Source organism: Anolis carolinensis, chromosome 1 (assembly GCF_035594765.1).
Source record: "Anolis carolinensis isolate JA03-04 chromosome 1, rAnoCar3.1.pri, whole genome shotgun sequence".
Classification (NCBI taxonomy): Eukaryota; Metazoa; Chordata; class Lepidosauria; order Squamata; family Dactyloidae; genus Anolis; species Anolis carolinensis.
This window is the reverse complement of record NC_085841.1, coordinates 99,589,259-99,616,765: the sequence shown is the minus strand read 5'-3', so window position 1 is coordinate 99,616,765 and position 27,507 is coordinate 99,589,259. Positions and strand designations below refer to the sequence as shown.

Here is a 27,507-nt window from a genome sequence, read left to right as displayed (position 1 = left end):
GGCTTAGAAATGGAGATGAGCACCAACCCCCAGAGTCAGACATAGCTGGACTTAACGTCAGGGGAAAACCTTTACCTTTACCTATACTGAAAAATACATTTTCTGTTGCACATTTAAAAACTGTAGATTTTATACAGAATACTAGAAGAACCGTAAGAACAGGTTATCCAATCCTCTTACTCTCAGACACTTTGCAGTTACGCTTTTATTGATATATTTTCCTCACTTGGTCCTGCAGGGGTACTTAAATTGCAGGGGTACTTAAAATTGCAGGAATATTTAAAAATGATTTGTTTGTCAGCTTTCACTTTTATATAGCTGCTCTCATTGAACATAGCTAGTTTACTTACATACATATTTGCGTTTATTCAAACATTTGTATTAGAGAACAAGGCTAAATCAGGATAGCTATACAAAATTTTTCCTCCTGCCGCTACATAAACAGTGTAAAGAAAATTATATTTTTGGAAGAAGGTGCATGAGACATTTGAAGAAAACCTATGTAAATAATGGAAACATTATATCTTCAGGTTTAACATGAATCCTTAACATATTAGATGTCACAGGCATACCTGATGGCATGTTATGGGTGTGGAGAAAGCATTGCCTGCACATCTCACACACCCCACAGAACCCCTCCTTTTTTGGGGGACGACGACGACTATTTATCCCTAAATGCCCTCTAAGGGATGTGGACTACTTTGGACCCAGGAGAGGCGTTTTTAAAAACAGAAAGTAATCTTTTTTTTAAACTCCAAAAGTGGGCTAAGGTATGCCAGTGTATACCATATAACTATAAAAATATCAATATGCTCAGTCATAAAGACTCAGATAATGATTTCTTAAAACTCATTACTGAACAATGAAAAAGGAGAGAAATAGTAGTAATGAGCACCTTCAGCTACCCTGATATCTTTTGGCAGTCACACTCTGCCACGAATGCAAGCCAAATAAATTCCTTAGTTGCCTTGCTACCAATTTCATTTTCCAGAATACAGAAAGAGGAATAAGGCAAATCATTATCTTGAACATTATTTTCTCCAATGTGGAAGCACTGATCTATGATTTTGAAATAATAATAACACTCTTGGGATTCATTGTACAGAGAAAAGGGAAGATGAGTGTATTCAGATATACACACTGGTCTTTATAAAGTTGATTTCAGTAAGCCTAAGGAAATACTAGACAGTATCCCATAGTCAGAAATATTCAAAGAGAAGGATGTTCATTGTGGATGTGATTTTGTTAAAGGTGTGATACTGGAATAACCCTTGGCTTATCCACTGGTCATATCAAAATCCATTAATTTTGGCCCCAAAACTTATCTTCAGTTTATACATGGGGCCAATTTACACACAAGTAAACACGAAATCCTCCATGTTTTAAACCAAAGAAATCTAATCTAGATATCTAATCAAGATATATGTCTGAAACTGTATAAGAAACTGGATTTAACACACCTTTTTTCTTTGCCCTTCTAAATTTGACAGCAGCCAGATTTATTAAATTCATCCCATACAAGTTGTAATCAATGAAGAGCTGGAGGAGATAGGGAATATGGGCTTCATGAGGTTGGTAAATTTTATTCATTACAGCTCCACCTTGCAGAAGATCACACACTCTATAATCAAACAGAATTTAGAATATTAGAAGCTTGATAAACAAAAGAAATTCCTTATTACTGAATATTGCAACATTTCTAAATTAAAGTAAAACAGTAAAATATTTATATATCAGAATAATCCTGCATACAAAGAATACAATTCTGAAATATTTGCATGAATGTCAAAGAGGTGTGGACATGTTACTCTGTTGTGGCAAAAAACACTATTAGGGGTGACTTTCTAAAGATTAAGGGAGGGGATGTTTCGGCATAGGATTTTGTTGATTTTTGGTATAAATGCTATGTCCACTTTATTAAATATTTGATGAAGTGAGTTTGAGTTCATGGAAACTTTCAGTAAAAATGTTAGTCTTTAATTTGTGGCAAAATTCTTGAAGTATTTGATTGCACAGTTATCTAAGGAGGTTGTCTGCACCAAGTAAAACAAAAGCAAATAGTTTATGGAATTTTATACAACTCTGGAAAAAAACTGGGGCAATTTATTCACTAATAGCCACCTTCACCTGAGTACACATAAAATGTACTCATATAAAATGTACTTAAATTTCAATATTCATTTCAAAAGAAGCAGATTTCAAACAGGTGAACAGATTATTAACAAAATGTTTGCTGAATATTTGTAATGTTTCAATGCTATTTGGACCTCATTCCCCCCTCCATAATAATTTCCCTTCTTTTTTTCCTTCTGAAACACTTTCCAGTACTAATGCCAAATTCTATATGGTCAGCTACATCATGTGGTGTTAGTACTGTATGTCATCACACAATAGTCAGCATTGCATAATAGTTGTACCCCCATATTTGGGATGGCAACATCGAGCTTTTACTATTCCCTGCATAATAGTTGCACCTGCAGTTCACTCCCCTTTTGGCATTACAGAGCTTGACCGCTGGCAGTCGACTCAAGCATTGTAACACTGAAAAAATATGGTATTTAGCTTAGTTGTATACGTACTAAATAATATTTTTATTTCTTTCTGTACCAATCTGCACACCATATTTTATGGATTTTTTCCAGCTGATGCTCCTCAGGTATTTTGGATACTAACAAACTTCAATTTGTGGCCCAAAGGATGTTTTGTCCTACATTTCCCATGAACCCTAAATGTCTCGGCAAAATAAGAAATAGTGAGAGCTAGCCTAAAGCATCATGGCAGAAACTGGAGAAGGCTATCCTACTCTACATTTCAGTGGGGGAAATAGGACTTTACAACTCAGTTTTCCACAAAAATACAGAAGTTTATTCTTGCTTTTTGATAACTTTAATGCTGCCTGCTGTCAAAGCATCTTACTTCCATAGTCTTCACTTCAATTTTTGTCTATTTGTCATTTTGCTAATACAGGCAATCCCCATGTTACAAACAAGATAGGTTCTGAAGATTTATTCTTAAGTTCAATTTGTATGTAAATCAGAACAGATACATTTTTAAGTGTAACTCCAGCTAAAAACATATAATTTTTTTTTGCTTTGGATAGCCTAGGGAAGTGTTAACACGCTTGTGGCGTTTGTTTTGCTGTCTATGCCTTTGTTCAGAAGATTTCAGCTTTCTGTCCCTGTGATAATTAGATTTTGAAAAATTTGGTTTGTTGTGGAAACAAGGGTTGGAGATAAAGCTTCAGAGGAGACACTTTCCCCATGATAACTCTTTCAGGAGTGAATATCCCTTCCTAGGGGTAGATTTCTCTCCCTTTCTGTTGTCTCACCTTTGTTCTTAACTGTGAGCTGTTTGTAAGTCAGATGTTTGTAACTCGGGGACTGTCTGTACTAGAAGCATGGTCATTTGCTCTTACTGAATACATCTGAACATTTTTAAAGGTGCGATTTATTTTTATAGGAACCTTACATTTTGGTTAATATTTCCTATGGTTTGTTGAATCAAGCCAGTCTTGTATTGAAAGTTGGTTTATATCTGTAAACCACCGTTAAACACATCTGTGTAGGTTTATGTACAAATTGTACATAATCAAAACCTAAAACAAATGCTTTGCATTTCCTTGAAGCTATGCCAGATAAGGAAACGTAAAAGAAAAGTGCCAAGGCATACTGAGACTTATAAATGCAGTTATTCAAAGATGTGCAACCACTTATTTTCCTTTTCTTGTCAATGAAGATGATATTCTCTTCCACTTCTTACAAAAGGAGAAATATTAGACATTATTACCTTTTTACCATAGCAGGATTGTAAAGATAAACTTTCATAAATTGTCTTTCCTTTTCATGGTAACCATAGAAAGGCCTGGAAAACAAACATCCAACACAATTGTATTATTTTCTTCCATGTCTACATGTAAATAAATGAGAGTCCTGCACATTAGACTTTATTCCAGTGGTTTCCAACCTTTGGGCCTCCAGGTGTTTTGGATTTCAAATCCCACAGTTCCTAACACTTGGTAAGCTGGCTGGGAATTCCGGGAGTTGAAGTCCAAAACACCTGGAGGTTGGGACACATTGCTTTATTCCAAACTTTAAATCTGGACCTTATCCAGTGTATCATAATTATAATCAAAGCTCAAAGCTCTTTTATTGATTGGTACATAGTAAAATATCAATTACCGGTATTTTTCAACATGACATAAAGGAGCTATGATGAAATAAAAATTATAGAATTTAGTAAAACAATCTGCAGATGATTTAAAAGTATTTGACATACAAAATTGAAGGGTAGTCCCTGCTTCCTCTCTCAATTTCACCAGCCATTCAAACAAAGCCTCAAATATACATATAGTATACAAGGTTAAAGAACATACTAAAATTTAGTATTTCACATAACTAACTCTTGAACAAAATAAATTGTTTCTATGAAAAACATAAAGCAGTATATTTCTCAAATTTTGATTGGCTATTAAAATGGAAGGTTATAAGTACAGTAGATGGTAATCATCTCATTTCCTGTGCTCCAACAGTGACATATGGAAGCTGTTTGGCAGCTGTATGGTTGAGGTAATCTGGAGTTCTAGACTCTGCCATAGTAATAAGGTTTGGACTCCATGTCATGTTCTGTAACACATCAGAAGCTGAATTAGCCTATGCTTTGCTTTTCTTTCTTCAAAGAAGGGGGGGGGGGAAGGGGGCCTTCTTGGTAACGGAGAACGAAAAACATCTCAATAGCACAGTCTAAGTAGAGTAGTGAACTGGAAAATAATGGGTATAAATAAGCATAGGCCTTTCAATTGTTGTAACACTTGCAACAATTAGTGGCCTAAACATGTGTTCAGTTTAAAAAGGTTCCCCAAATATAAATCCCACCATTTATATTTCATAGATGCGGAACCTTCAACAATATATATACACAATGTTGGCTTGAAATATAGGAAATGCAAATAGATGAATTGATTGTTAAATAAAATCCAAAATACATATTGGTGACGCCTTTATAACGCCAATAAGAAGGGGTAAAAATATTATAGCAGCCTTCAAGGTTCCTTGTTTACTTTCTCAAGGACAGTATAAAAACCATGGAGGGGAACCAAAATAGCACTATTAGAAAAGCCTGCAGATCTGATATTGTGGGTTTGGATGATACACAACGTCTGAAGTTCAGATCATATCTGCCACCCACTATATTTTTCAGTTAAGCTTTCCTTGAAGTATTTCAAAACAACACACATTTTATCATTTCTTCTTCAACTCTCAAGTCCTCTAATTAATAAATGAAGCAAAGTATACTTCACTCTACCATGTTTTCTATATACCAGAAAAATCTATTTAAACTCCAAAATATACTGGAAATCTGTGCAATCCATTTTTCTTTCTATTAGAAAGGAAAAATAAAATTGTGATTTTCTTCAGGATATCAAATGTATAGATTTTTATCAGAACATAAATTGCAACTATGCTGGAAAAAAGATTTGGAGGGAGAAAGAAAGGCTGTTCTGAGAGTGAAGGTATAAAAAAGCAACATCAAGGTATTTTCAAAATTCTTTATCATTTACAAGAACTTTGTTTTAGGGTATTTTCAAAAGTTAAAAAATCACACCAAGGAAAAATGGGTAACACAATACTTACATTCCATGGACTAATGACACTTTGAACACATGCTGAACAGAAGAAGATGGATTTCCCAAAGCAATATTGAGTGCTCGGTCAATGCTGAATGCAAAATGACGCAAATAATTTTCTGGCAACTGTCCAAAACCATCATATGGCACATATAGGTAAGGAAAAATGCCGTGTAAATGGAGACAAGTTTTTTGACCTAGAGAACAAGAAATCAATCTTTCAGAATGATCAACTCCAACTTTCCTCTCAAAAGGATGAACAATTCATGATTAACAAACTTTTAAGGTAGCAAGTCAGTAGTTAACAATATAGAAAACAAGATTAAGAACATAAACAGCAGGACATATCACCCAAAATTTATACCTAGCCCAACATTCTGTTCATGTAGTATCCAACACATTGCCTACCGAGTATCCACATTCAACATGAGTAAAACAGTAGCCTGACACGTTACCAGCAGCCATTGATTTTATCTTATATCTTTGTTAGTAGCTGCCCCTGGACTTTGGAACTCCTTTCCCAGGGAGGTCAAAATTGTTCTCTCCCCATTGTCCTTCTGGTGACAAGCTGAAACTTTTGCTCAGGAAGTGTTTGCACAATGTTTTCAATAACAGGTCGGGGGAGGGTCTGTAAGGTATTAAGAATTGTTTTTAACAGTTTTTTTTACTTCTTTTAATAATGGTAATATTTAATTTAATATTATATTTATGTTTTGTAGGTTTTAAAACTGTACAGCGTTTAAGATTGTTGGCTGCTGTGTGTCCCAGTCCCGAGAAAAAAGCATGGTATAAATAAATAAATGCACTATGAGCAGTATCCACTTCTTGATTTATAATCATCATCCAATGCATCTGGGTGGTCAAGAGAAAATTCCAAAGCCAGAACCACAAGAGTAGTGACTCCAAGTATGACAATTGCAGGTACCGAGGTAGTAATTTGTTGAGATGACACAAAAATGAAAGAACAGAAGGAATAACTACTCAGAATGGAGCTGTTTCAACAGTTGAAATCAAGGCTGGAGGAACAGATGGCCCTGCAGGTAGTTATCAGTTCCTCCAATCCATTTAAGTGACAAATGGAACCTGGACTCGGTGACTAGATGGAGCTGCAACAACTGGTGATGGAGGTTTTAGAATTATGTGTAGCAGTGATTATGGCAAATGACCAATACAATGGTGTAGGCAAAATTTAATGGAACTATAGCAACAGTAGGCTTTTGTGGCTCAGTGAGTGGTTGACATGAAGCTGCCTGAGAAGTCATATTGAGGGCTTTTACAAGAAAAAGAACCTTTAGGCAAGAGGCCTGGTTTTTCAAGACTTGTGAAGTAAAGCGCCAAGAAATAGGGTACTTCTCCACAATATTACCTCCCAAACAAAACAAACACTGGGAATGCCTATCATAAAGACAGAAAGAGAGAGAGGCATACACCTTCCGGTTGCTGGCAATGCAATGTTTGAATAGAGAGATTGTTGAAGAGCCTCCTTAAATCCCAGTCTGGAATAAAGGTTGGGGAATGATAGATATAGACGAGGGGATAAGGGCCAATCTAAATATAATGAAGTAAAGGGTTCTTTTCCAAAGAGGCAAAAGATGAAAGTCCACAAAAGTAACAAGAACACAAAACCACATTGGCAAAAATAGATAAATCACAACAAGGTATTTGCTGGAGGTGTAGGAAACAGAAAGGGACTTTCATCCGTACGTGGTGGACTTGTGCAACCATACAGGCATTTTGGAACAAGGTAATTAAAGAGACAAATAAAATGCTACATAATAAGATTTAAAAAAGCCCAGGATTGTGTCTATTAGGTTTACATAGAGAAAACAATAACCAAAAGGACCAAGAAATATACCAATATAGCTTTGGTGCAGCAAGACTGACCATAGCCAAAGACTGGAAAGGGGAAAAAGGTTTAACTAAAAAGGATTGGAGGGAAAGAATGCGGGAATATATGCTAATGGCCAAAATTACCAATAATAGGAGGAACAAAAGTAATGAGGACTTTTTAGAAACATGGAAGTTGGCCATAGCATATCTGAATAGAGAGTCAGTAATATAGAGGAGTTCCATTAGGAATTTAGGGTTACTATTAACAAGGATAGATAAATTGGCTTAAAGGCTTTGTCAGCTCACCACAGCCGCTCCTGAATGAACACACAAGACTCTCTGTGATATCACCAGAAACTTTTACTGTAGGAAACATGAACATCAGAAAAGCCAAGAATGGGAGGCTCCGGCCAACCCTCCTTTATATACCCTCCCCCTCATTTGAACAGTCTCTTCCCGCTCAGTAAAACCCCGCGCAAATTCCCCGCCAAGTCCATCAGCCGTTTCTCCTCCGAGTCCTGGGACGCAGGTGTCTTATCAATGTCAGTGACCCTGAAACTCAGAGCCACATCCAGGCTCTAGTAGCAGGGTTCTGACATGGCGTCCTCCTCCCCTTCGTCCTGGAAGGAAAAGATTAAACACAACTATTGTTCTCCGCTGTCCAGAGTTCCTTTATACTTTTTTAACAGGCTGCAATGGAATACCGGGTGTACCTTTCCTAGGTCCTTTGGTAGCCTCAGCTCATAGGTCACTTCGTTTATTCTTTTTGCTACCCTGAATGGCCCTATATAGCGTGGAGCCAATTTCTTGGATGGGAACCCCAATTTCAGGTTTTTTGTGCTCAGCCAAACCAGATCTCCTTCGCCCAATTTGTCCCCCTCTCGGCGCCTACGATCCGCAAAGAGCTTGTACTTCTTTTGTGTTTCCCGCAATGCCTCTACCACGGTTCGCCACCCTTGCTTGATTTTGGCCGGCCATTCCTCGTCGGTCTGGCCCTCCCCTTCCTTCCACTCGGGTAGCCTGGGGAAAGGTGCCACCTCCTGTCCGTATACTATTTCGAATGGGGCACGACCTGTGGCCGAATGTACGGCCCCGTTAAAAGCCATCTCAGCAAACGGAAGAAGGTCCGCCCAATCATCCTGTCTATAATTGGTGTACATCCTTAAGAATTGGCACAGTGTCTGTTGGGTACGTTCGACCCCCCCGTTGGTCGCGGGATGAAAGGCCGAGCTCAGGTTCCTTTCTGCTCCTAACAGCTGTAAGAATTTTCCCCAAAATTTTGCAGTAAATTGGACTCCCCGGTCACTAATTATCTTGTCGGGACACCCATGTAGGCGATATACGTGCTTCACATACAAATCAGCAAGTTTTTCAGCTGAAGGAAGTTTTGGCAGAGCCACAAAGTGTGCCTGTTTTGAGAATAAGTCCAATATTGTCCAAATGTATCTGTGGCCTCTGCTGGGGGGTAGTTCGCCTACAAAATCCATGGCTACGCATTCCCATGGCCTCATGGGCTCTACCACCTTCTGCAATAGCCCCTGGGGCTTCCCCGGTGGTGTTTTTCCCTCTGCGCATAATTCACACTGCGTGACGTACCCCCTGGCGTCTTTCCTCATTCCGGGCCACCAGCATTGTTTGGCCAACAGTTTAATAGTCCTGGTGGGGCCTAGATGACCCGCACCCTTGTTATCATGGTACTTCCTTAACATTTCTCGTCTTAAACATTCAGGAATATACAATTTCTTATTTACAAACACCAAATCCCCACACAATTCTCCCTTTTCTTTGTTTGTTTGTAACCATTTGTCCATTCCATACGCTCGCTTCAACTCTTCCTCCCATATTTCTCCTCCCCCCGTGGAAATGGCAGTACGTTTGTTTTCTTTGGCCGCTTGTGCTCGAGTTAGTACTGCCAGGCCCCATTGCTTATCAAGAAAAATACTCCCTTCAGATTCCTGAATTCCTCCCCCGTGCTGAGGCATCCGAGAGAGAGCGTCAGCGAGTATATTATGTTTCCCCTGGAAGAATCTGAGTCTGAAATCAAAACGGCTGAAATATTGGGCCCATCTAATTTGCTTCGCTGATAGTTTACGAGGGGATCTTAGATACTGTAAATTTCTATGGTCAGTCCACACCTCAAACGGTGTTCCACTTCCTTCCAGGAAGTGTCTCCAGCACTCTAGTGCTTTTAGAATCGCTAAGGCTTCTCTCTCCCAAATCGGCCAGTTTTTTTCTGTATCACTAAACTTTTTTGACAGATAGCCACATGGCTTCAGGTTCCCCCCCTCGTCTTTCTGTAGCAGAACTGCCCCATATGCCCGGTCTGACGCATCGCAATGTAATACAAAGGCTTTAGACATATCAGGGTGCTGTAGGACAGGCTCCTCCGTAAAACGCTTTTTAAGGGCTTCGAAAGCTTCCTGGCATTCTATTGTCCAGGTCAGTTTGGCCCCTGGGGCCTTCACTTTGGCTGTTTCTCCCCTACCTTTAGTCTTTAACAAATCCGTTAATGGCAAAGTGAGGCGCGCAAAGTCCTTGATAAATGTTCTATAGAAGTTTGCGAACCCTAGGAAGGATTGCAGCTGCTTCCGTGTTTTGGGGGCTTCCCACCCCCTCACGTCTTCTACCTTCGCAGGGTCCATCGCCACTCCCTGGGAGGAAATCCTATACCCCAGAAAGTCTATCTGGTCTTTATTGAACTCGCACTTGGCAAGCTTCGCATACAGTTTTGCTTCTCTCAACTTTTGCAGGACTTCCCTGACTAGTTCTACGTGTTGCTCCTTAGTCCGAGATACTAACAATATGTCATCTAAAAAAACAAAGACTCCCTTGTACAACAATGGATGCAACACTTCGTTGATTAATTGCATGAACGCGGCGCCTCCGCCGCACAAACCGAAAGGGAGCACACGATAATTGAATAATCCGAATGCACAGGAGAAGGCCGTCTTCCACCTGTCCTCTGGTTTAATCTGCAATTTATGGTATGCTTCAATTAAGTCCAATTTAGTGAATATCTGTCCCTCCGATAACTGGGCGATCAAGTCCTTCACTAAAGGTAGGGGGTATTTATTTCCAGAACTGATTGCATTCAGGCCCCTGTAGTCAATGCAGAGCCTCAGCGTTTGGTCCTTTTTGCGCCTGAACAACACAGGCGCCCCTAGAGGGGAATTTGAAGGCTCTATGAAACCCCTCGCTAGGTTTTTATCAATGTATTTTCTCAGTTCCTCCTTTTCCCTAGCCGACATTGGGTATATTTTTGCCTTAGGAAGCTCTGCTCCTGGGACTAGCTCTATCTTCACTTCAACTCTCCGCTTCGGTGGGAAACTGTCTGCTTCCTTCTCATCAAATACGTCCACAAAATCCCGATACTCTGGGGGTAATTTATCTGCCAGTTCTGCTATCCTGATAGAGTCTTCCTCCCCCCTTTTCCCCGGCTCTCTCTCCACTTCCTGGCTCCCTTCTTCCAACTCCATCCTGAAGATCATGCTCTTATCCTCCCAGTTGATTTGCGGGTTGGCCTGCCCCAGCCATGGCATGCCTAGTATAACATTATAGCTGGCTATTTGTGATATCACAAATGACACCTTTCCTTCCCAACTCCCTATCTTACACTTTACATCTTCGGCACTGTACTTAGCTAATGATCCCGATGCTGTGGATCCGTCCAACTGCGAAAAAGCTATTGGGGATTCTAGGTTCGTTCTTTCGCATCCCAATCCCTCGGCTAATTCAGGGGAGATGATGTTCCTGGAACATCCACAATCCACAAATGCTTTGCAGGTTGCTTGTTTGCTGCCACTTTCCAGCTGAATGGGGACCACTATCATGGCTTTGTCCTGACTTACCAACCCCCCCGAGTGGTGCCTCATCGGTGGTTCTTCCTCGGCGCGTTTCCCTGCCACGGCTCTTGGTTTGGGCGGGCCTCCGCCTTCCCCTTTTCTCTGCCAGCACTCGGCAGCCCTGTGGCCCAAACGGCCGCACACGAAGCAGCCCCTCCTGCTGGTGCTCACGTTCCCTGGCGGCTCCGTTCTCCTCCCGGCTGGGGTTGATCCCTCCTTCCGGCTCCCCTCTTTCATCTGCGGCCGCTGCTGTAGCCCTCCTCGGTGCCTCCTCGCCTGGGCCAGCGATGTCTCGACGCGCCCCGCCAGCTGAATCCATCCGCGCAGTGTGTCAGGCTCATCACGATGCACCGCCCAGGAGAGGATCTCCCGCCTGAGCCCCTCTTTGAAGAGTTCTATCTTTGTCACTGCAGACCATTCCGGCACCTTTTCAGCGAGGCATTGGAACTCCTCCGCATACTCAGATACCGACCTCTGCCCCTGGGAGACGGTCTTCAACTCCTCCCTCGCCCGGATCTGCTCCAGTGGATCTCGGAAACGGGTCTCCAGGGCCCCCATAAAGCGTCGGAGTGACCCCAGACATGGGTCGCGCCGCGCGTGTAGTTGAACGTACCAGCTGGCCGCTCCCCTCTTCAACACTGCACCAATGGCCCGTACCCGGCTGGATTCCGTTCTGAAAGTGTGGGCATTGTCCTCCATATAGCCCCTCACCGTGGTCAGGAAAAAATCCAGTTCAGAGGACTCTCCCCCAAACTCGATCCTTAGTTCCTCTCGTCTCGGTAGGGGTCCCTGTGGTGGCAATCCCCAATCCTCCGCCCGTCGCAAGCCCCCTTGCGGGCCAGTGGGCCCCGCTGCTGCTTCCCTTTGTCCTGTGCCACGCCCGGCATTCGCCAGGGGCACCAGGGTCTCAGTTGGGAGCGTAGCCGGGATTCTCGGAGGCTTTTCCCCTTCGTCGTCACTCTCCTCCACCCGCGTCAGGCTCGTTTGGATCTTGGGCCGGGCACCGGGCTCCTTTCGCATTTCCCTTCCCTTCGGTGCTGGGAGGTCTGCAAAGCCCTGGCTGCTTCCCATGCTCACGTCCCACATTGAGCTAGCCCGGAGTTCCCTTCCTCGCTCCGGCTCCGCCAAAACCGCCAGGCGCTCCATCGCCCTCGACATCACTGCCAGGGTGGTCTCCATCGCCGACATCCTCTCCTCCAGAAACACCATCTTTTGCGGGCCTGGGGAAGGTGAACCTTCCTCTCCTCCGGTGCTGTCTCCCCGCACCACTCCACGCCTCTGGGTTACCCCATTTGGCTGGGCATAAGCGGTGGAGGACGCCAGGGCCGCCAGCTGGTGGAACTCAGCGTCCGTCTCGGGAGTGGCCCTTTCCGACCTTCCTCCTCCGGCGCCCAAGAGCTCTTCATCCTCCACTTGCATGTTACACCTCACCGCTACAGCGGGATGGTGTCCGATTCTTGGCTTAGTGTCAGCTCACCACAGCCGCTCCTGAATGAACACACAAGACTCTCTGTGATATCACCAGAAACTTTTACTGTAGGAAACATGAACATCAGAAAAGCCAAGAATGGGAGGCTCCGGCCAACCCTCCTTTATATACCCTCCCCCTCATTTGAACAGTCTCTTCCCGCTCAGTAAAACCCCGCGCAAATTCCCCGCCAAGTCCATCAGCCGTTTCTCCTCCGAGTCCTGGGACGCAGGTGTCTTATCAATGTCAGTGACCCTGAAACTCAGAGCCACATCCAGGCTCTAGTAGCAGGGTTCTGACAGGCTTCATAGTGCTTTAGGGTTGGAAGTCATGGTGAAGGGTGCACAGGTGTGGGGAAGGGGTTTTATTTTGTGTGGGATAGTGGTTTTGGGTGCGTGCAGGGTCTGTTGTGTGTAATACATTTGTATGTCTTTGTTTGAATGTTAGGGTGAACTCTTATATTTCTTTTAAAAAATGAGTTGAAATCTAGATTGAAAATAGTGGATAACATGTAGAAAGAGTAATTCTATATGTTTTGAATTACTGATAATAATATGTACTTAATGTTAGAATTAACCAGTTGATTGACTAATGTAGATATGCATGTACATTTCAAAAGGATTGTTATTTGACTTTATCTGCTATAATTTGCTGTTTTTGTTATGTAACATATCATTAATAAAGTGTTTACCCATCAAAAAATTTTTTAAAAAAGAATGCAAAACCACAATAGGAATAATACAGAAAATAGGGAGAGGAGAATATACTCTAAGAAGAAACTGAACACTGTCACTCTGTCAGTGAATGGAGAAAATTGAAGGGATTGTAGACTGGGCTGGGAGATATATGGTATGCGGGAAGGTGCTGGATGTTCCACCAAGCTAAAGAGTTAGAAGGTTCTTAGTGGGGTGGGGGGTAGAGCAGAAGCAAAAACCACTTGGGTGAAGCACTCAGAGCACAAAGAAGGTTATTACTATTTTAATGTCAAAAACAAAAGGCAACTGTAAGGGATTTCTACCACTGTTGATTAGCACAGAGTCACTAATTTTGGACTATGAGACGGGCTAATACAGGGAATTAGATTCATTGTTCATACTGTCATGCCAAGGTAAACTTTTTTCTACTGTTAGAGTAAATTGTCTTCAATTTTATAAATACTGTAACAGTTATCAGACTATTACTCCTACTAAGGGCAAAGAAGTATCTAACTTCTGTTCTTTACCTCCTATACCATGAAGAACAGAGGGAGGTTAAGAGCACTTGTGTGTTGGGCTACAGGATTAGAGTACAGCACACATACAAGGTCTTGTAAGTTGTAAAATGTGCTGCACATTTGGCAGCACAGTCTGTTTTCAACTAATCCAAAGATCTGGGACACTGCAGATTCTTTTTTGTTTTCGATATATAGTATAAACTGTATTTTACGAATAATATTGTCTAAAACAATTTTCAGCTCATTTAACAGACCTTGCAACTCCAGAGATTCTTGGATGATACTGATTTTCTAGATCTGGCGCAGTCTGGCTTCAGGCCGGGGTATGATACCGGGACAGTCTTGGTCACCTTAGTGGATGATCTGCACTGGGAACTGGACAGGGGGAGTGTGTCCCTGCTGGTTCTGCTGGACCTCACAGCAGCCTTCGATATCATTGAACACGGTATCCTTCTGGGACGCCTCGCAGGGATGGGCCTTAGAGGTACTGTTTTGCAGTGGCTCCACTCATTCCTGGAGGGTCGGTCCCAGATGGTGTCATTGGGGGACACCTGCTCGGCCCCGCAACCATTGACTTGTGGGGTTCCGCAGGGGTCGGTATTGTCCCCCTTGTTGTTTAACATCTACATGAAGCCGCTGGGAGAGATCATCCGGAGTTTCGGAGTGCGGTGTCATCTGTATGCAGATGATGTCCAGCTCTGTCACTCCTTTTCACCTGTCACTAAGGAGGCTGTTCAGGTCCTGAACTGGTGTCTGGCCACTGTGTCGGACTGGATGAGAGCCAACAAATTGAAATTGAATCCAGACAAGACAGAGGTCCTCGAAAGGTCAGTCGAAAGGCCAAATAGGGTATTGGATTTCAGCCTGTGCTGGATGGGGTCACACTCCCCCTGTGCAGGTGCGCAGTCTGGGGGTGATCCTAGACTCATCGTTGAGCCTGGAACCCCAGGTCTTGGCGGTGGCTAGGGGAGCCTTTGCACAATTAAAACTTGGGCGCCCGCTGTGCCCGTACCTTGGGAAGCCTGACTTGGCCACGGTGGTCCACACTCTTGTTACATCCCATCTAGATTACTGCAATGCACTCTACGTGAGGCTGCCTTTGAAGACGGTTCGGAAGCTTCAATTAGTCCAACAGGAGGCAGCCAGGTTGATAACTGGAGCAACGTACAGGGAGCGTACCACCCCTCTGCTACATCAGCTCCACTGGCTGCCGATCAGCTATTGAGCACAATTCAAAGCGCTGGCTTTAGCCTATAAAGTGCTAAATGGTTCCGGCCCAGCTTACCTGTCCGAACGTGTCTCCTGCTATGACCCATCGCGGAATCTAAGATCTTCCGGAGAGGCCCTGCTCTCAGTCCCGCCAGCCTTACAGGTGCAGCTGGCGGGGACGAGGGACAGGGCCCTTTCAGTGGTGGCCCCCCGCCTATGGAACACCCTCCCAAATGAAATTAGACAGGCTCCCTCCCTCCTGTCTTTCCGAAAAAGAACGAAAACATGGTTATGAGACTAGGCCTTTGAGAAAGAGTAGCAGTAGGAATGAGATATGATAATTATACGACTCACTGATTGCCCCCACTTGGACTTGAAACGTGCTTGAATGTATATTTATATGTATAACTATGTAGGTTTTTTAATGTAAGCTCTCAATTTTAATGTAATTTTAAATCTAAACGGATTTTTAAATGTGATATAAATTGTTTTAATGTATATGTTCATGTTTTAAGCCGCCCTGAGTCCCCTGAGGGGTGAGAAGGGTGGGGTAGAAATGATGTAATAAATATAAATAAATAAATAAATAATAAAAATATTGCAGTTAATACTTCATTGAAGAATGTTTAAAGGAGAAGTGGGTTTCACATGACCTCCAGATGGGCAACTGTAGAAAGCTAGGAGTCTGCATTGGTCCCTTGTATTAAGGCAATTGGGGGGGGGGGGTCACAAAAGGTTTTTGATCCCAGGGGCCATGGAATGTGGCATTTTGGAGCAATTTTTTTTTACTAAATCTTACTAGTTCTGGAACCACAAAATGGCTCTGGGAGGCCACATGTCATCTGCCGGCTGCACTTTATTCCCCCTCCTGAAGTAGAGTAACAGACCAACAGCAATTAAATAATATATTCCAGAAAAAAAATCAAATTTGCCACTGTACTAAGCTAACTAAATAAAAATTAAAATATATAAAGGTAGTCCCCACGTTAAAAGCAAGGTTCTGTAGGTTTGTTCTTAAGTTCATGTGCATGTAAATCAGAACAGGTACATTTTTTAAGTGTAACACCAGCCAAAATATATATTTCTTTAGCTTTGGATAATATAAGGAAAAGTGAACCCCTCTGTGGTATTTGTTTTGCTGTCTGTGTCCCTGTTCAGAAGATTTCAGCTCCCTTCCTGTTCTCTGTGACAACTGGATTTTTAAAAAAATTGGCTTGTTGTGAAAACAAGGATTGGTGATAAAGCTTCAGTGGAGATACCTTTTCCACATGATAACTTTTTCAGAAGTAGATTTCCCTTCCTAGGGGTAGATTTCTCTCACTTTGTGTTGTCTCACCCTCATTCTTAACTATGAAAATGTATCAAGACATGTGTTCAGTACATTAGAAATAATGCCAAGTTAAATGTGTTTTAAGGCTTTGCCTTGTAATTACTGTTTCTTAATATCAAGGGACTGATTTTTTTCCTGACAAACATCAATTATAGCAATTATCTTACTGAGAAAAGGCTTGGTTCTAACAAAACCTCAGACAATTTATGATTTATCATTTTTATTCATATATCTAAAAACTCAAGAATGACTTTTGTACACTCTGCATGGCATTTTAATGAAAATACTGCTTTAATTCATTATTTTATGTTCTCTTAACAATCTGTCCCAATGTAGACTGCTCATTTTACATCAAAACAGCAGATCAGAGGTCCAGTAAATAGACAGATTTCTCATTTTTAGTGAAGACATTCATTTCTGTTTCCAATTACTGCAGTAGGTGGGTTAAAGAGAACAGGTAACTGTTGGACTTTCTTCTGTATAGTGTAGTGGTGTATTATCCCTCCCAATATACAGGGATCCAGATCATACAGAAAGAAAGGAACTTTTTATTTATTACATTTAATCTAGTCTGTATGGAAGGGAGGTGTACGCTATACCATAAGCACAATGTCATTTCAAGCAAGTGTATATACTTACCTAATAACACCAAGGAATAAACACTAAGCAGTCTGCTCAAAACAGGATCAACAATGTGAGGTGAAACTACAGAATTCCAGGAGGTGTTTTTCCAGCCTCTGCTAAGATCAGTGGTGTCAAGTTCATTTTCACTGAGGGCCACATCAGTCTTATGGTTGCCTTCAAAGGGCCATTTGCAATCATAAGACTGTATGGATGTGACTATGTTGCCCTTGCAATGAAAACCTTGCATGTCACAAAAAATGATATGGTGGGCCATATTCAGTACATGGGCCTTGTTTTTGACACATTTGGCTTATTTAAGAAGATGATCTCAAATGAACTTTGTCTATGTTTTGAAACCCAAGACTGTATTCAATAGGAATTTAATCTGATTAGATGGACAATACAAGGAACATCTATCTATATAAAAGGATAAAAAAATCGGCCTAGCACAAAACAACAAAACTACACATCCCAGAAACACTAAACTTGGCAACACAACCCCTCATCCATGCCTCTACGTTCATACAACAAAAAGAAAAGAAAAATAAAGTCCTAATTAGAGGGACAGGACTAATTGTTTTTTATCCAATTGCTGCCAGTTACAAGGCTAAACTCTGCCCACTTGGTCTCCTAGCAACCTACTCAGCCCAGGGGACAGGCAGAGTTAGGCCTCAGGCCTCTTCCACACTGCCTATAAGATACAGATTATCTTATTTGAACTGGATTATATGGCAGTATAGACTCAAGGCCCTTCCACACAGCTATATTATCCATTTATAATATTATATTATCTGCTTTGAACTGATCTTGAGTCCACACTGCCAGATAATTCACTTCAGTGTACATTTTATACAGCTGTGTAGAAGGGGCCTCATATAATCCAGTTCCAAGCAGATAATATAACATTATCAATATACAGTATCTCACTTATTCAACATAAACAGGCCGGCAGAACGTTGGATAAGTGAAATAAGAAGGGATTCAGGAAAAGCCGATTAAACATCAAATTAGGTAATCATTATACATATTACGCATCAAAACATCATGTTATACAACAAATTTGACAGAAAAAGTAGTTCCATGCGCAGTAATGCTATGTAGTAATTACTGTATTTACAAATTTAGCACCAAAATATCACAATGAATTTAAAACACTGACTACAAAAACATTGACTACTAAAAGGCAGACTGCGTTGGATAATCCAGAACACTGGATAAGCGAATGTTGGATAAGTGAGATTCTACTGTAATATGAAATAATTACTGTGGTAATCCAGTCCAACCCAATTCTGCCATGGAGGACACAATCCAAGCACGTCCAACAGATGGCCACCCAGAGTCTCAATAATAATAATAATAATAATAATAATAATAATAATAATAATAATATACAATCATAAGGTTAGGAGACACCCCTAAGGATCATCCAGTTCAACTTCCTTCTACCATGCAGGATGACACAAACTAAGCACTCCTGACAGATAGCCATCCAAGATCTGCACAGTAATAATACAAATCGAATCATAGAATCAGACAGTTAAGAGAGACCCCTAAAGGCCATCCAGTCCAACCTAACTCTGCCATTGGACAATACAATCCAAGCACTCCCAACAGATGGCCAGCCTCTAAATAATAATAAAATATCATACAATCCTAAGGTTAGCAGATACCCCTAAGGATCATCCAGTTCAACTTCCTTATATCATGCAGGAGGACAAATCCAACCACTCCTGACAGGTGGCCATCCAATATCTGCACAATAATAATACACATCGAATCATAGCATCAGACAGTTAGGAGACACCCCTAAAGGCCATCCAGTCCAACCCAATTCTGCCATGTAGGACACAATCCAAGCACTCCCAACAGATGGCCACCCAGCCTCTCAATACTACTACTACTACTAACAACAACAACAACAACAACATAGAATCCTAAGGTTTGGAGTGACCCCTAAGGATCATCCAGATCAACTTCCTTCTATCATGCAGGAGGACACAATCCAAGCACTCCTGACAGATGGCCATCCAGCCTCTACATAATGATGATGATGATAATAATAGAATCATAGAATCCAAGAGTTTGGAGAGACCCCTAAGGGCCATCCAGCCCAACCCTTTCTACTATGCAGCAGGACACAATCCAAGCATTCACAACACATGGACAACGTATAAATACTATATAATACTACACAGGGACATAGACCCCCCTCTACCCTCACCACTTTCACAGTACACAAACAACCAAATGCATACTAAACATAAAGACAACCATACAACAGACATTCAATACCACCACTACTTCAACAAGTTCTCACCAACACCACCAGACAATGCCACAGCAACGCAAGGCCGGGCATAGCTAGTATATTATAAATCTGTTGTGTCTGTTCCCATGTAATATTGTTCTTGGAGTATTTCTTAAATGGTCATATCCAAATTCATTCATTTTTGGAGCACTGAACTTAAATTTAAATATGTCTTCCCTTGCTTATTCCCAGCATCTGGCATTCAGAGATTGAATCTGAATCTTGACTACTTTATTGTTCATGTCTTTAAAAGACAGCTTTCTTAAAAAAAAATTGAAGCCAACAGATATCACTACATCTTGTGGATGTTAAACATGAACAACAACAAAACCTTGATATCTCCAAATTCTTGAAATCTAGGTGGAAGAAAAGTGTATCTGTATATGAATGGGTTTTCTCCAGTTAGGACTCTATATTCGAAAAGATTTTATACTGATGGAACAAACTTGTTTTCTGCTGCTCCTGAGAAAAAGGGTGCACCTACACTATAGAATTAATGAAGTTTGACACCACTTTAACTGCTATTGCTGAATGCTATGGAATTGTGGGAATTGTGGTTTGGTGAGGCACTAGTGCTTTTTGGCAGTGAAAGCTAAAGACCTTCTAAAGCTACAATTCCCATGATTCCGCAGCAATCAAAGCAGAGTCAAACAGCATTCATTCTACAGTGTAGATGCACTCTAAGACATGGAACAATAGATTACAACTACAAATAGAGATCCAGGAAGGAAGAATCTTCTGATGGAAACTGCTGTTCGACAGTGGAGGTTTATAAAGAGAAGCTGGATGGCTAGCTGTTGGGAGTGCTTTGGCTGTGTGTTCTTGCACAGCAGGGGTTTGGGTGGATTGGTGGCTTGTTCTAACTCTTATGATTCTATTTATATTTTCCTGAATCTTCTTCTGATGCAAAATGATACAGATTCTTTAATTCTTCCTTCAAAGAATGTCTTTAAAACATATCATTGCTTCTAGTTCCCTGAAAGAGAAAAAGGCCTCCTACATCAGTTTTTAAGATTCATTTGGGTTCAACTTATTTCCAAGTCTTTACTCATAATTTCAACATAGTCCTATGGACCTGTAGGAAAAGCAATGCATACCAATGGTCATTTACTCGTAGTATAATTTACTGAAGGCTGTTTCACAAAGCTGACGGACGTTTAAGACATTTTTTGGAATATGACCATGAAAGAAAGCAGAAGCATCACTTTACTAGTCCATTTACTGTTATTAACAGAGCCAAAAGAAGACTTTCCTATTTGGAAGCATAACAGCACTAGCAAAGCACGAACACTGCAGAGAGCCAAAAATTATCCTTCTTTGTGGATTACTGCCCATTTATTTTGTGGAAACAAGGAGACTCCAAAAGCAGAAGAAATTTTTTTTGTGCTGATATTTTCCCTTTTGTATTCCTATTGATACAGTCTAGAACTGCATTGACTTTTTTAATCTGCCACATCACACTGTAGACTCATGTTCAGCTTGTGATCCACAAAGACACCTAGATCCCTTTCACATGGACTTTTCTCGGGCCAGGTGTCACCCATTCTATATCTCTGCATTTCATTTTTATTGCCAAAATGTAGTACTGTGCATTTCTCCCTGTTGAAATTCATTTTGTTGGTTTTGGCCCAGCTTTCTAATCTGTTATGGTCATTTTGGATTCTAATCCTGTCCATTGGCTATCCCTCCCAATTTGGTGTCATTTGCACAATTGAGAAGAATACCTTCTATTCCATCATCCAGGCTTGTAAAAGTCCTTACTGAAGTCCTTACTGAAATTGAGATATGCTATATCCACAGAATTCCATTCATATGCCAAGTTGTAACTTGATTTTTTTTAAAAAGAGAGATATAATTTGTCTGGCATGACTTGTTTTTGAGAAAATGTTGACTTTTGGGGGTATAGCATCATTTTCTAAATGTTCACAGATTGTCTCTTTAACATTGTGCAGCAGGTTCATAAGATATGAAAAATCACTTTCAAAGAATTGAAAGCAGTGTACACCCCAATCCCTAAAGAATGTTGATATATGTTGGAAGACAGAACAGTAAAACTTTGTATGGGCAGCCATATTTGTGTAGTCACTATTAAAACATCGAATCTCATACTATTTGCGTGGCAATAGCATCCAAAAAGGGTGAAGAAAGCGCAGCCTGTGAGCTTCATGTGGCCCACAAGCCCTAGAGTTTGAGGTTCCAAAATCTCAATTACATAAAGATAAAAATTATATTGTACCAACATACAAAAGATGTATATTCATGCACAGCACAGCGAATAGCGTCCATGTTGAATGCTATCACAACAAAACAAATGCTGCATTACCGCAAAGGTATAATATGGCAATTTTTAATAGAAAATAATAGAAAGACTTGATATCAATTTAGGTACCGTATATTTACTTGAAACTAAGCCATACTAAATTTAGAGTGGTTCATTGACAAGTTCATATACGTAGTTTATATTTTAAAGAGTTATCAAAAATAGTATCCAAATCTTGTTCTTGGAAATGTACTGACACTATACTGTCATTTAGATTTTTAACAGTAAATCCAAGCACATTGTTTTTGGAGTAAGACAGACTGAATACATTGGGGTAAACAATCATTAGAATGTTCTGCTAGATGAGGAATAAAAAACATTTTATTCCACAAAGCACTGAGGAATTTATTTTCACTGTTCAATTATTATCTCGACTGTACATTAATTTATTTATCATTATCTCGTTTTTTTTACTGCAAACCAGCTTAGGAGTCGCATAAACAAAAAGGCACTACATACATTAAAAATAATTCAGTAGGACTCCTTGTCAGTCATTAGTTATGGTCAGACTGATTCCCACCTCTTATGTTATGTCCTCTGGCATGTGCTGAGACCTGCAGAGGAAAATGAATGTTTTTTTTCTGCTTTAACACTAGGCTTTTCCAGAAGGCAGAGACATTGTTTTTCCCTTCTATAAAGCCCAGTGGAGAAAAGAAAGAAAACACTGCCTCCATCCCTTGAGTTATCCATGAACTACAAAGAACTCAAGAAAAGAGGCAGATTTCTCCGTCTTCTTTTTCAGCCTTTGCTGAATACACACTGCTTCTCTTCTTCATTCTGTGCATTGGCTGTGCGGGACATAGGCAGTCATCAGATAAGGGACATTTTCTATTGTTGCTAGGTGGACTCGTAGGAAAATGTAAAATACTGAAAAGGATTTATTGGCATTGATTGAAATAAATCTAAAGCCTTACAAAAAGCTGTGCACACAAATGCCAGCTTCTTTCCACATCACTTCAGACTTCAAGCTTATGAATTATGAAAACAATTACATAGAAGATTACATAACATTTAGATGATTTTCCTTCGTACAAGTAGTCAAAAAACTGCCTAAATATGACACAACAATATTTGTTGTTGTTATGTGGCTTCAAGTTAAATACTTTCCCCAAAAAAGGGCAGAATTCCAAGCACATGTGGTGGAAAAACTGTCACTGTTAAAAGCAGGGTATCTTTGTTCTGTCCACCTACTTTCCCTTTACTGGCTTACATTTGGTCTTACTATGAACTGCTGCAGAATTCTGTCTTTCATGACACCACCAGTATGATTGTATGCAATATTACCCATACATATGGCCAATTGTAACAGAGATTATGCACTGTGTCATCTTACTTTATAATTATCATAGGTTTGTATGGTCATAGTTACAGTTTGCTGCAACAATAGTGGGGAGTGACAAAAATGTTCTTATTCAGAAAAATGGGAATAAAGCAATGTGGCAAAGTATAAGAAAGGAAGTAAGAGTAGAATGTAATACTGCATATACTGTGTGAACATGTAATGGTTGGGCCAAAAGTCACAAGGGGGCTTCAATATTTAATAATAATAATAATAATAATAATAATAATAAGACTTTATTTATATATTCCACCCTATCTCCCCGAAGGAACTCAGGACGGATTCTAATAAACAAAAAGGCAAACATTCAATGTCTCAATACAACAAATACAAACATAACGCAAAATAATCCAACATATAAACACATTATAACATGACACCTAAAGTTAAATAAAATGTAACCTATCAGATAACTTATTTAACTCCTTTATTTTTTGTTTTTAATTTACAATAGTGCAGCATCAAATACAGTATACAGGCAGTCCATGAGTTACAAACATCTGACTTAAAAACGACTCAGAGTTATTATCATGGAGAAAAGGTGTCTCCACTGAAGCTTTCTCACCAATCCTTATTTCCACAACAAGCCAAATTTTTCAAAATCCAATTATCTAAAATCCAGTGAGGTGAAATCTTCTGAAGAAGGGCACAGGCATTGTTCATATTTCCCTTCGCTATCTAAAGATAGATAGATATTTGGCTGGTGTTACACTTAAAATATATATCTGTTTTGACTTACAAATTCAACTTAAGAGCAAATCTACAGAATCTATCTTGTTCATACATTTACATTATGTGTAAGGAAACAGTTCTGGTGACCAATACTCCAACATCATCATACACAGTATATATAGGACCCCTTTGTTACTTTAGGCCCACCCTGTGTATGCAGCAGGTCATTCTCATAGTTCTGATGAATTTCAGAAATTCAAGAGGTTCTGACATTCACTGAGGACTGCTTGCTATCATGGAAGTCAAGACAATCATTTGGAAAGTAAGCAGAAGCTCTCAAGCTTCCTATCACCTGAGGATGTTATGTAAAATAGGCAGGCAGACAGGCCAGATGAATGATGATCCTGAGCTCCCCCCCCCCACACACACTACAAAAGCAGTGTTTGCAATGGGGGGAGGGAGAGGTGCAGGGGGGGGGGGAGGTGAGAAGCTCCAGCAGCAAGCACAGACTACCTTCCCATTTGTACACCTGTAAGAGGTCAACAGCAGAGCCCCTGCAAAAGAGGGAGGGGGGAGAGAAGGCACCGCTCGCTTGCCAGGTATGAACACAACACATAGGAAGACACTAGGTTGAAGGGGGTGATCTGAAATTATTTAATGTAAATGAAATGTACATGATTTGAAAAGGAATCATGCAATATCTTTATAGATGAAATACAAAAGAATGTATTCCACAGCCTTTTTTTTGCTCCTACCCAATGCACCAAGGTTACAGTTTACTGTCTCTCATGACAGCCAGAGCTATGCTATTAAAAAACATCAGCTTCCAAGACAACCTGCATGTGTGTGTGTGTTTATAAATATCTACATAAAAGAATTGCAATCTTGCTTATTGCTTGTGCTAATATAGATCCACATAAAATGTTTGCAATGCAACCCAGACATATTCCTTCACTACTCTCCTTCATAGACAACAATCCTCCTTTTTCCCACTGTCAACTGGGCACAGAGAAGTTTGTCTTCTTTGAAATACCTTTATACCCAAGCCTGTCTTTCTTCATCACAACACAGTACAGTTTTAATACTACAGTATATCAGGTCTTAGCCCTTTTCCCTAATAAATATTTCAGTATCTACAGAGTAGCAAATATTCCAAGCATGGCACAAAAGCAGCAGTTGAGAATAAAATGAATCTATTAAAGAACAACGACCTAAAGAACATTCTATAATGGTCTGTTCCAGGATAAACGCCATTTCGAATACCCTTTCACATTCAGCTTCCTGAAAAACACCCTTTCTTCCTTCATGCTGCTCAATTAGCATTTCCTGCAGCTCTTAATGGTACTACTGAATGAAAAAACTGGCTTGGAGAAGGAAAGAGCTCAGCTGGTTGCAGGAACTTGTCCATAGGAAACACCAGGTTGAAGGGGGTGAGGGTGGGCAATGCCTTCTTCCCCTTCCTTCTCTGCTCCCTTCAGGGCATGGGCGAGATCACTCACCCGATGGCGGCAGGTAGGTGAGGCGGCGGGGGAGGGATATATAATTGGCGGAGGGGGGGGGGGGGCGAGAAAGAGGCAATGAATGTCTGTCAGTCAGTCACAAAAACCCGACATAATAAGGGGGAGGCGGTATAATGGGGAGAGGGAGAAGGAGGCAATGCCTCTTAGACAGTCAGAGCCCCTCCTTTCCCACACACACATACACTAATACGTACATATATATGTCTGAAGATTATACACACACATATATAAATTTATATGTATATGTGCATCTGTGTATGTATATATATATACACACACACCGCTTTCCCACATTGAGTATATGTATATTTATATGTCTATATATATATATAACACACACCACTTTCTCAGATTCATACACACACACACGAGTATATGTGCGTATGTGTAAATATACAACCCCCCGCTTTCCCACTAACCTATACACATACATACATATATGTGTATGTATATGTGTGTGTGTATATATATATATATATACACACACACACCCTGCTTTCTTTGACCCCCACACACATACATATAAATATAGGTGTACGTGTATGTGTAAATATATATATACACACATACACACAACCCGCTCTCTCAGACACATACACACACATGAGTGTATGTGTGCGTATATGTATATATATATACACACACACACATACATACACACACACGTCGCTTTTCCAGTCATCCATATCTGCAGACAGGCAGCTAGGGCGCCTCACCTGACGGGGTGGCCCCGAAGACTCTCACCACGGGCACCTTCTTGGCGGGGGCCTCCCTGAAACGCGACTGGCACGGGTCCAGGCCTGGGATCGGGCTGCTGAGGTAGTAGTCGGCGGTCACGACCCTCACGGAGAACATGTTCGCTGCGCAGAAGCCAAGCCAGGCCGGGCGCCACCGCCACCCCCTCGAGGACGTGGCCGCCCCTCGAAGACAGGGCTGCCTCCCTCTTTCTCCTCGTTCCCGGTCTCTTCTCCTCTCCCGCTCTGCCGCCACCTGAGGCGCCTCCTTCGCGCCCTAATCCCTCTGCTGCCGCCGCAGCTCAGGATCCAGGCTCGAGCGCTAAGCCCCCGCCTTCTTTCCGCTGCCCTCCTATCGCGCGCGCGCTCTCAATCACTCATTGACCCCTCCCTTCCTTTCTCGCGCGCGCAGACGCACGGTGGGAGGGGAGAAAAGATTTCGAGCTTTGCTCGCGCGCGCCCCCCACGCCGCCCTCACGCACGCGCCCGCCCGCGCGTTCAGGCTCTTTTCCTGTCAGAAAGCGCCTCAACTTGATTATAGTGTTTCTCCATTGCAGTTCTGTTGCCATGAGAATGACGTCACGAACCCAAGCCTGAAAGAAGCCGCGGGGGGGAGAGGAGGGGGGGGCTCGAGAAGGGTCGCGAGGGCGGGGTGGTCGCTGTCTTTATTATTCCCCCGCCCCGCCCTTTTCCATATCAGAGTGCCTCTTCCTCTCTTATTAGATGTACTGTGTCAGTCACGCTCCTTTGCTTAACCAGGGCTGCCTATCGACAGTTCGGCCTTCCGCTACCCGAGTCTAAGGGAAGGCCGAGTCGCAGATGAGGAGGTGGAGGAGGCGGAGCGGCCTGTGATCATGAGGCTCCATTTTTAGCCGCCATTTCGGAAAAAAAAGCCACCTGTCTAGAAGGAAAGGTGAGCGAGCGGAGAGAGGCGGGGGAGGAGGAGGGATGGGAAAGACGTGCCTCGTCTTAGAACACCAGACGCAGAGACGGGGAAGGACGAGGAGGAGGAGAAAGAGAAAGGGCCGGGTCAGAAGCCTGTCTGAGGTGACGGTTACTGCGCATGCGCGCTCCCCCCCCCCGGAAAAAAATGAATGAGGCTCGGGCTCAAGGCTAAATATGGGCAGCTGGGTGTGAAGCGCATTTGTGTGGGCGGGCTTGAAGTGGCTTGCTGCAGGAAAGGACATGCCTAGGCTCATCCTCCTCCAGTGGTAGTTGGAAGTCCCCGATTTGCCCCTGGATAAATAATATCCCTGGCTTCTTGACATAAGAAACGAGCGAGTCTCTTGAAATCCCTCAGCGGGCCTGCTGTGGTACTAACTGGCTGAAGAATGTCTTCAGAGGATTGCTGTGAGTCTTCCGGGCTGTATGGCCATGTTCCAGAAGCATTCTTTCCTGACGTTTCGCCCACATCTATGGCAGGCATCCTCAGAGGTTGTGAGGTCTGTTGGATCCTTGGAAAGTGGAGTTTACAT

The 27,507-nt window shown here is 41.7% G+C and overlaps 1 protein-coding gene and 1 long non-coding RNA gene across 5 annotated transcripts in view; one reads left to right on the top strand and one right to left on the bottom strand.

The window, feature by feature from the left end:
• The window catches only part of rev3l (REV3 like, DNA directed polymerase zeta catalytic subunit), an 82,826-nt gene extending 56,435 nt beyond the window's left edge, over nucleotides 1–26,391 (bottom strand). The window contains exons 1-4 of the mRNA XM_008121141.3: nucleotides 26,015–26,391; nucleotides 5,631–5,820; nucleotides 3,787–3,861; nucleotides 1,461–1,621 (exon numbers count right to left, since the gene is read on the bottom strand). Of these exons, the coding sequence (XP_008119348.2) occupies nucleotides 1,461–1,621; nucleotides 3,787–3,861; nucleotides 5,631–5,820; nucleotides 26,015–26,153 (565 nt within the window). The 5' untranslated portion in view covers nucleotides 26,154–26,391. The remainder of the gene's footprint in view (nucleotides 1–1,460; nucleotides 1,622–3,786; nucleotides 3,862–5,630; nucleotides 5,821–26,014) is intronic.
• Nucleotides 25,037–27,507, top strand: part of LOC103280876 (uncharacterized) — a 60,090-nt gene continuing 57,619 nt past the window's right edge. For 3 of the 4 annotated variants that reach the window (XR_010002320.1, XR_010002319.1, XR_010002318.1), the window contains exons 1-2: nucleotides 25,037–25,290; nucleotides 26,792–26,945. This is a non-coding gene — a long non-coding RNA (uncharacterized LOC103280876). The remainder of the gene's footprint in view (nucleotides 25,291–26,791; nucleotides 26,946–27,507) is intronic. The other variant, XR_507511.2, reaches the window with a different exon arrangement.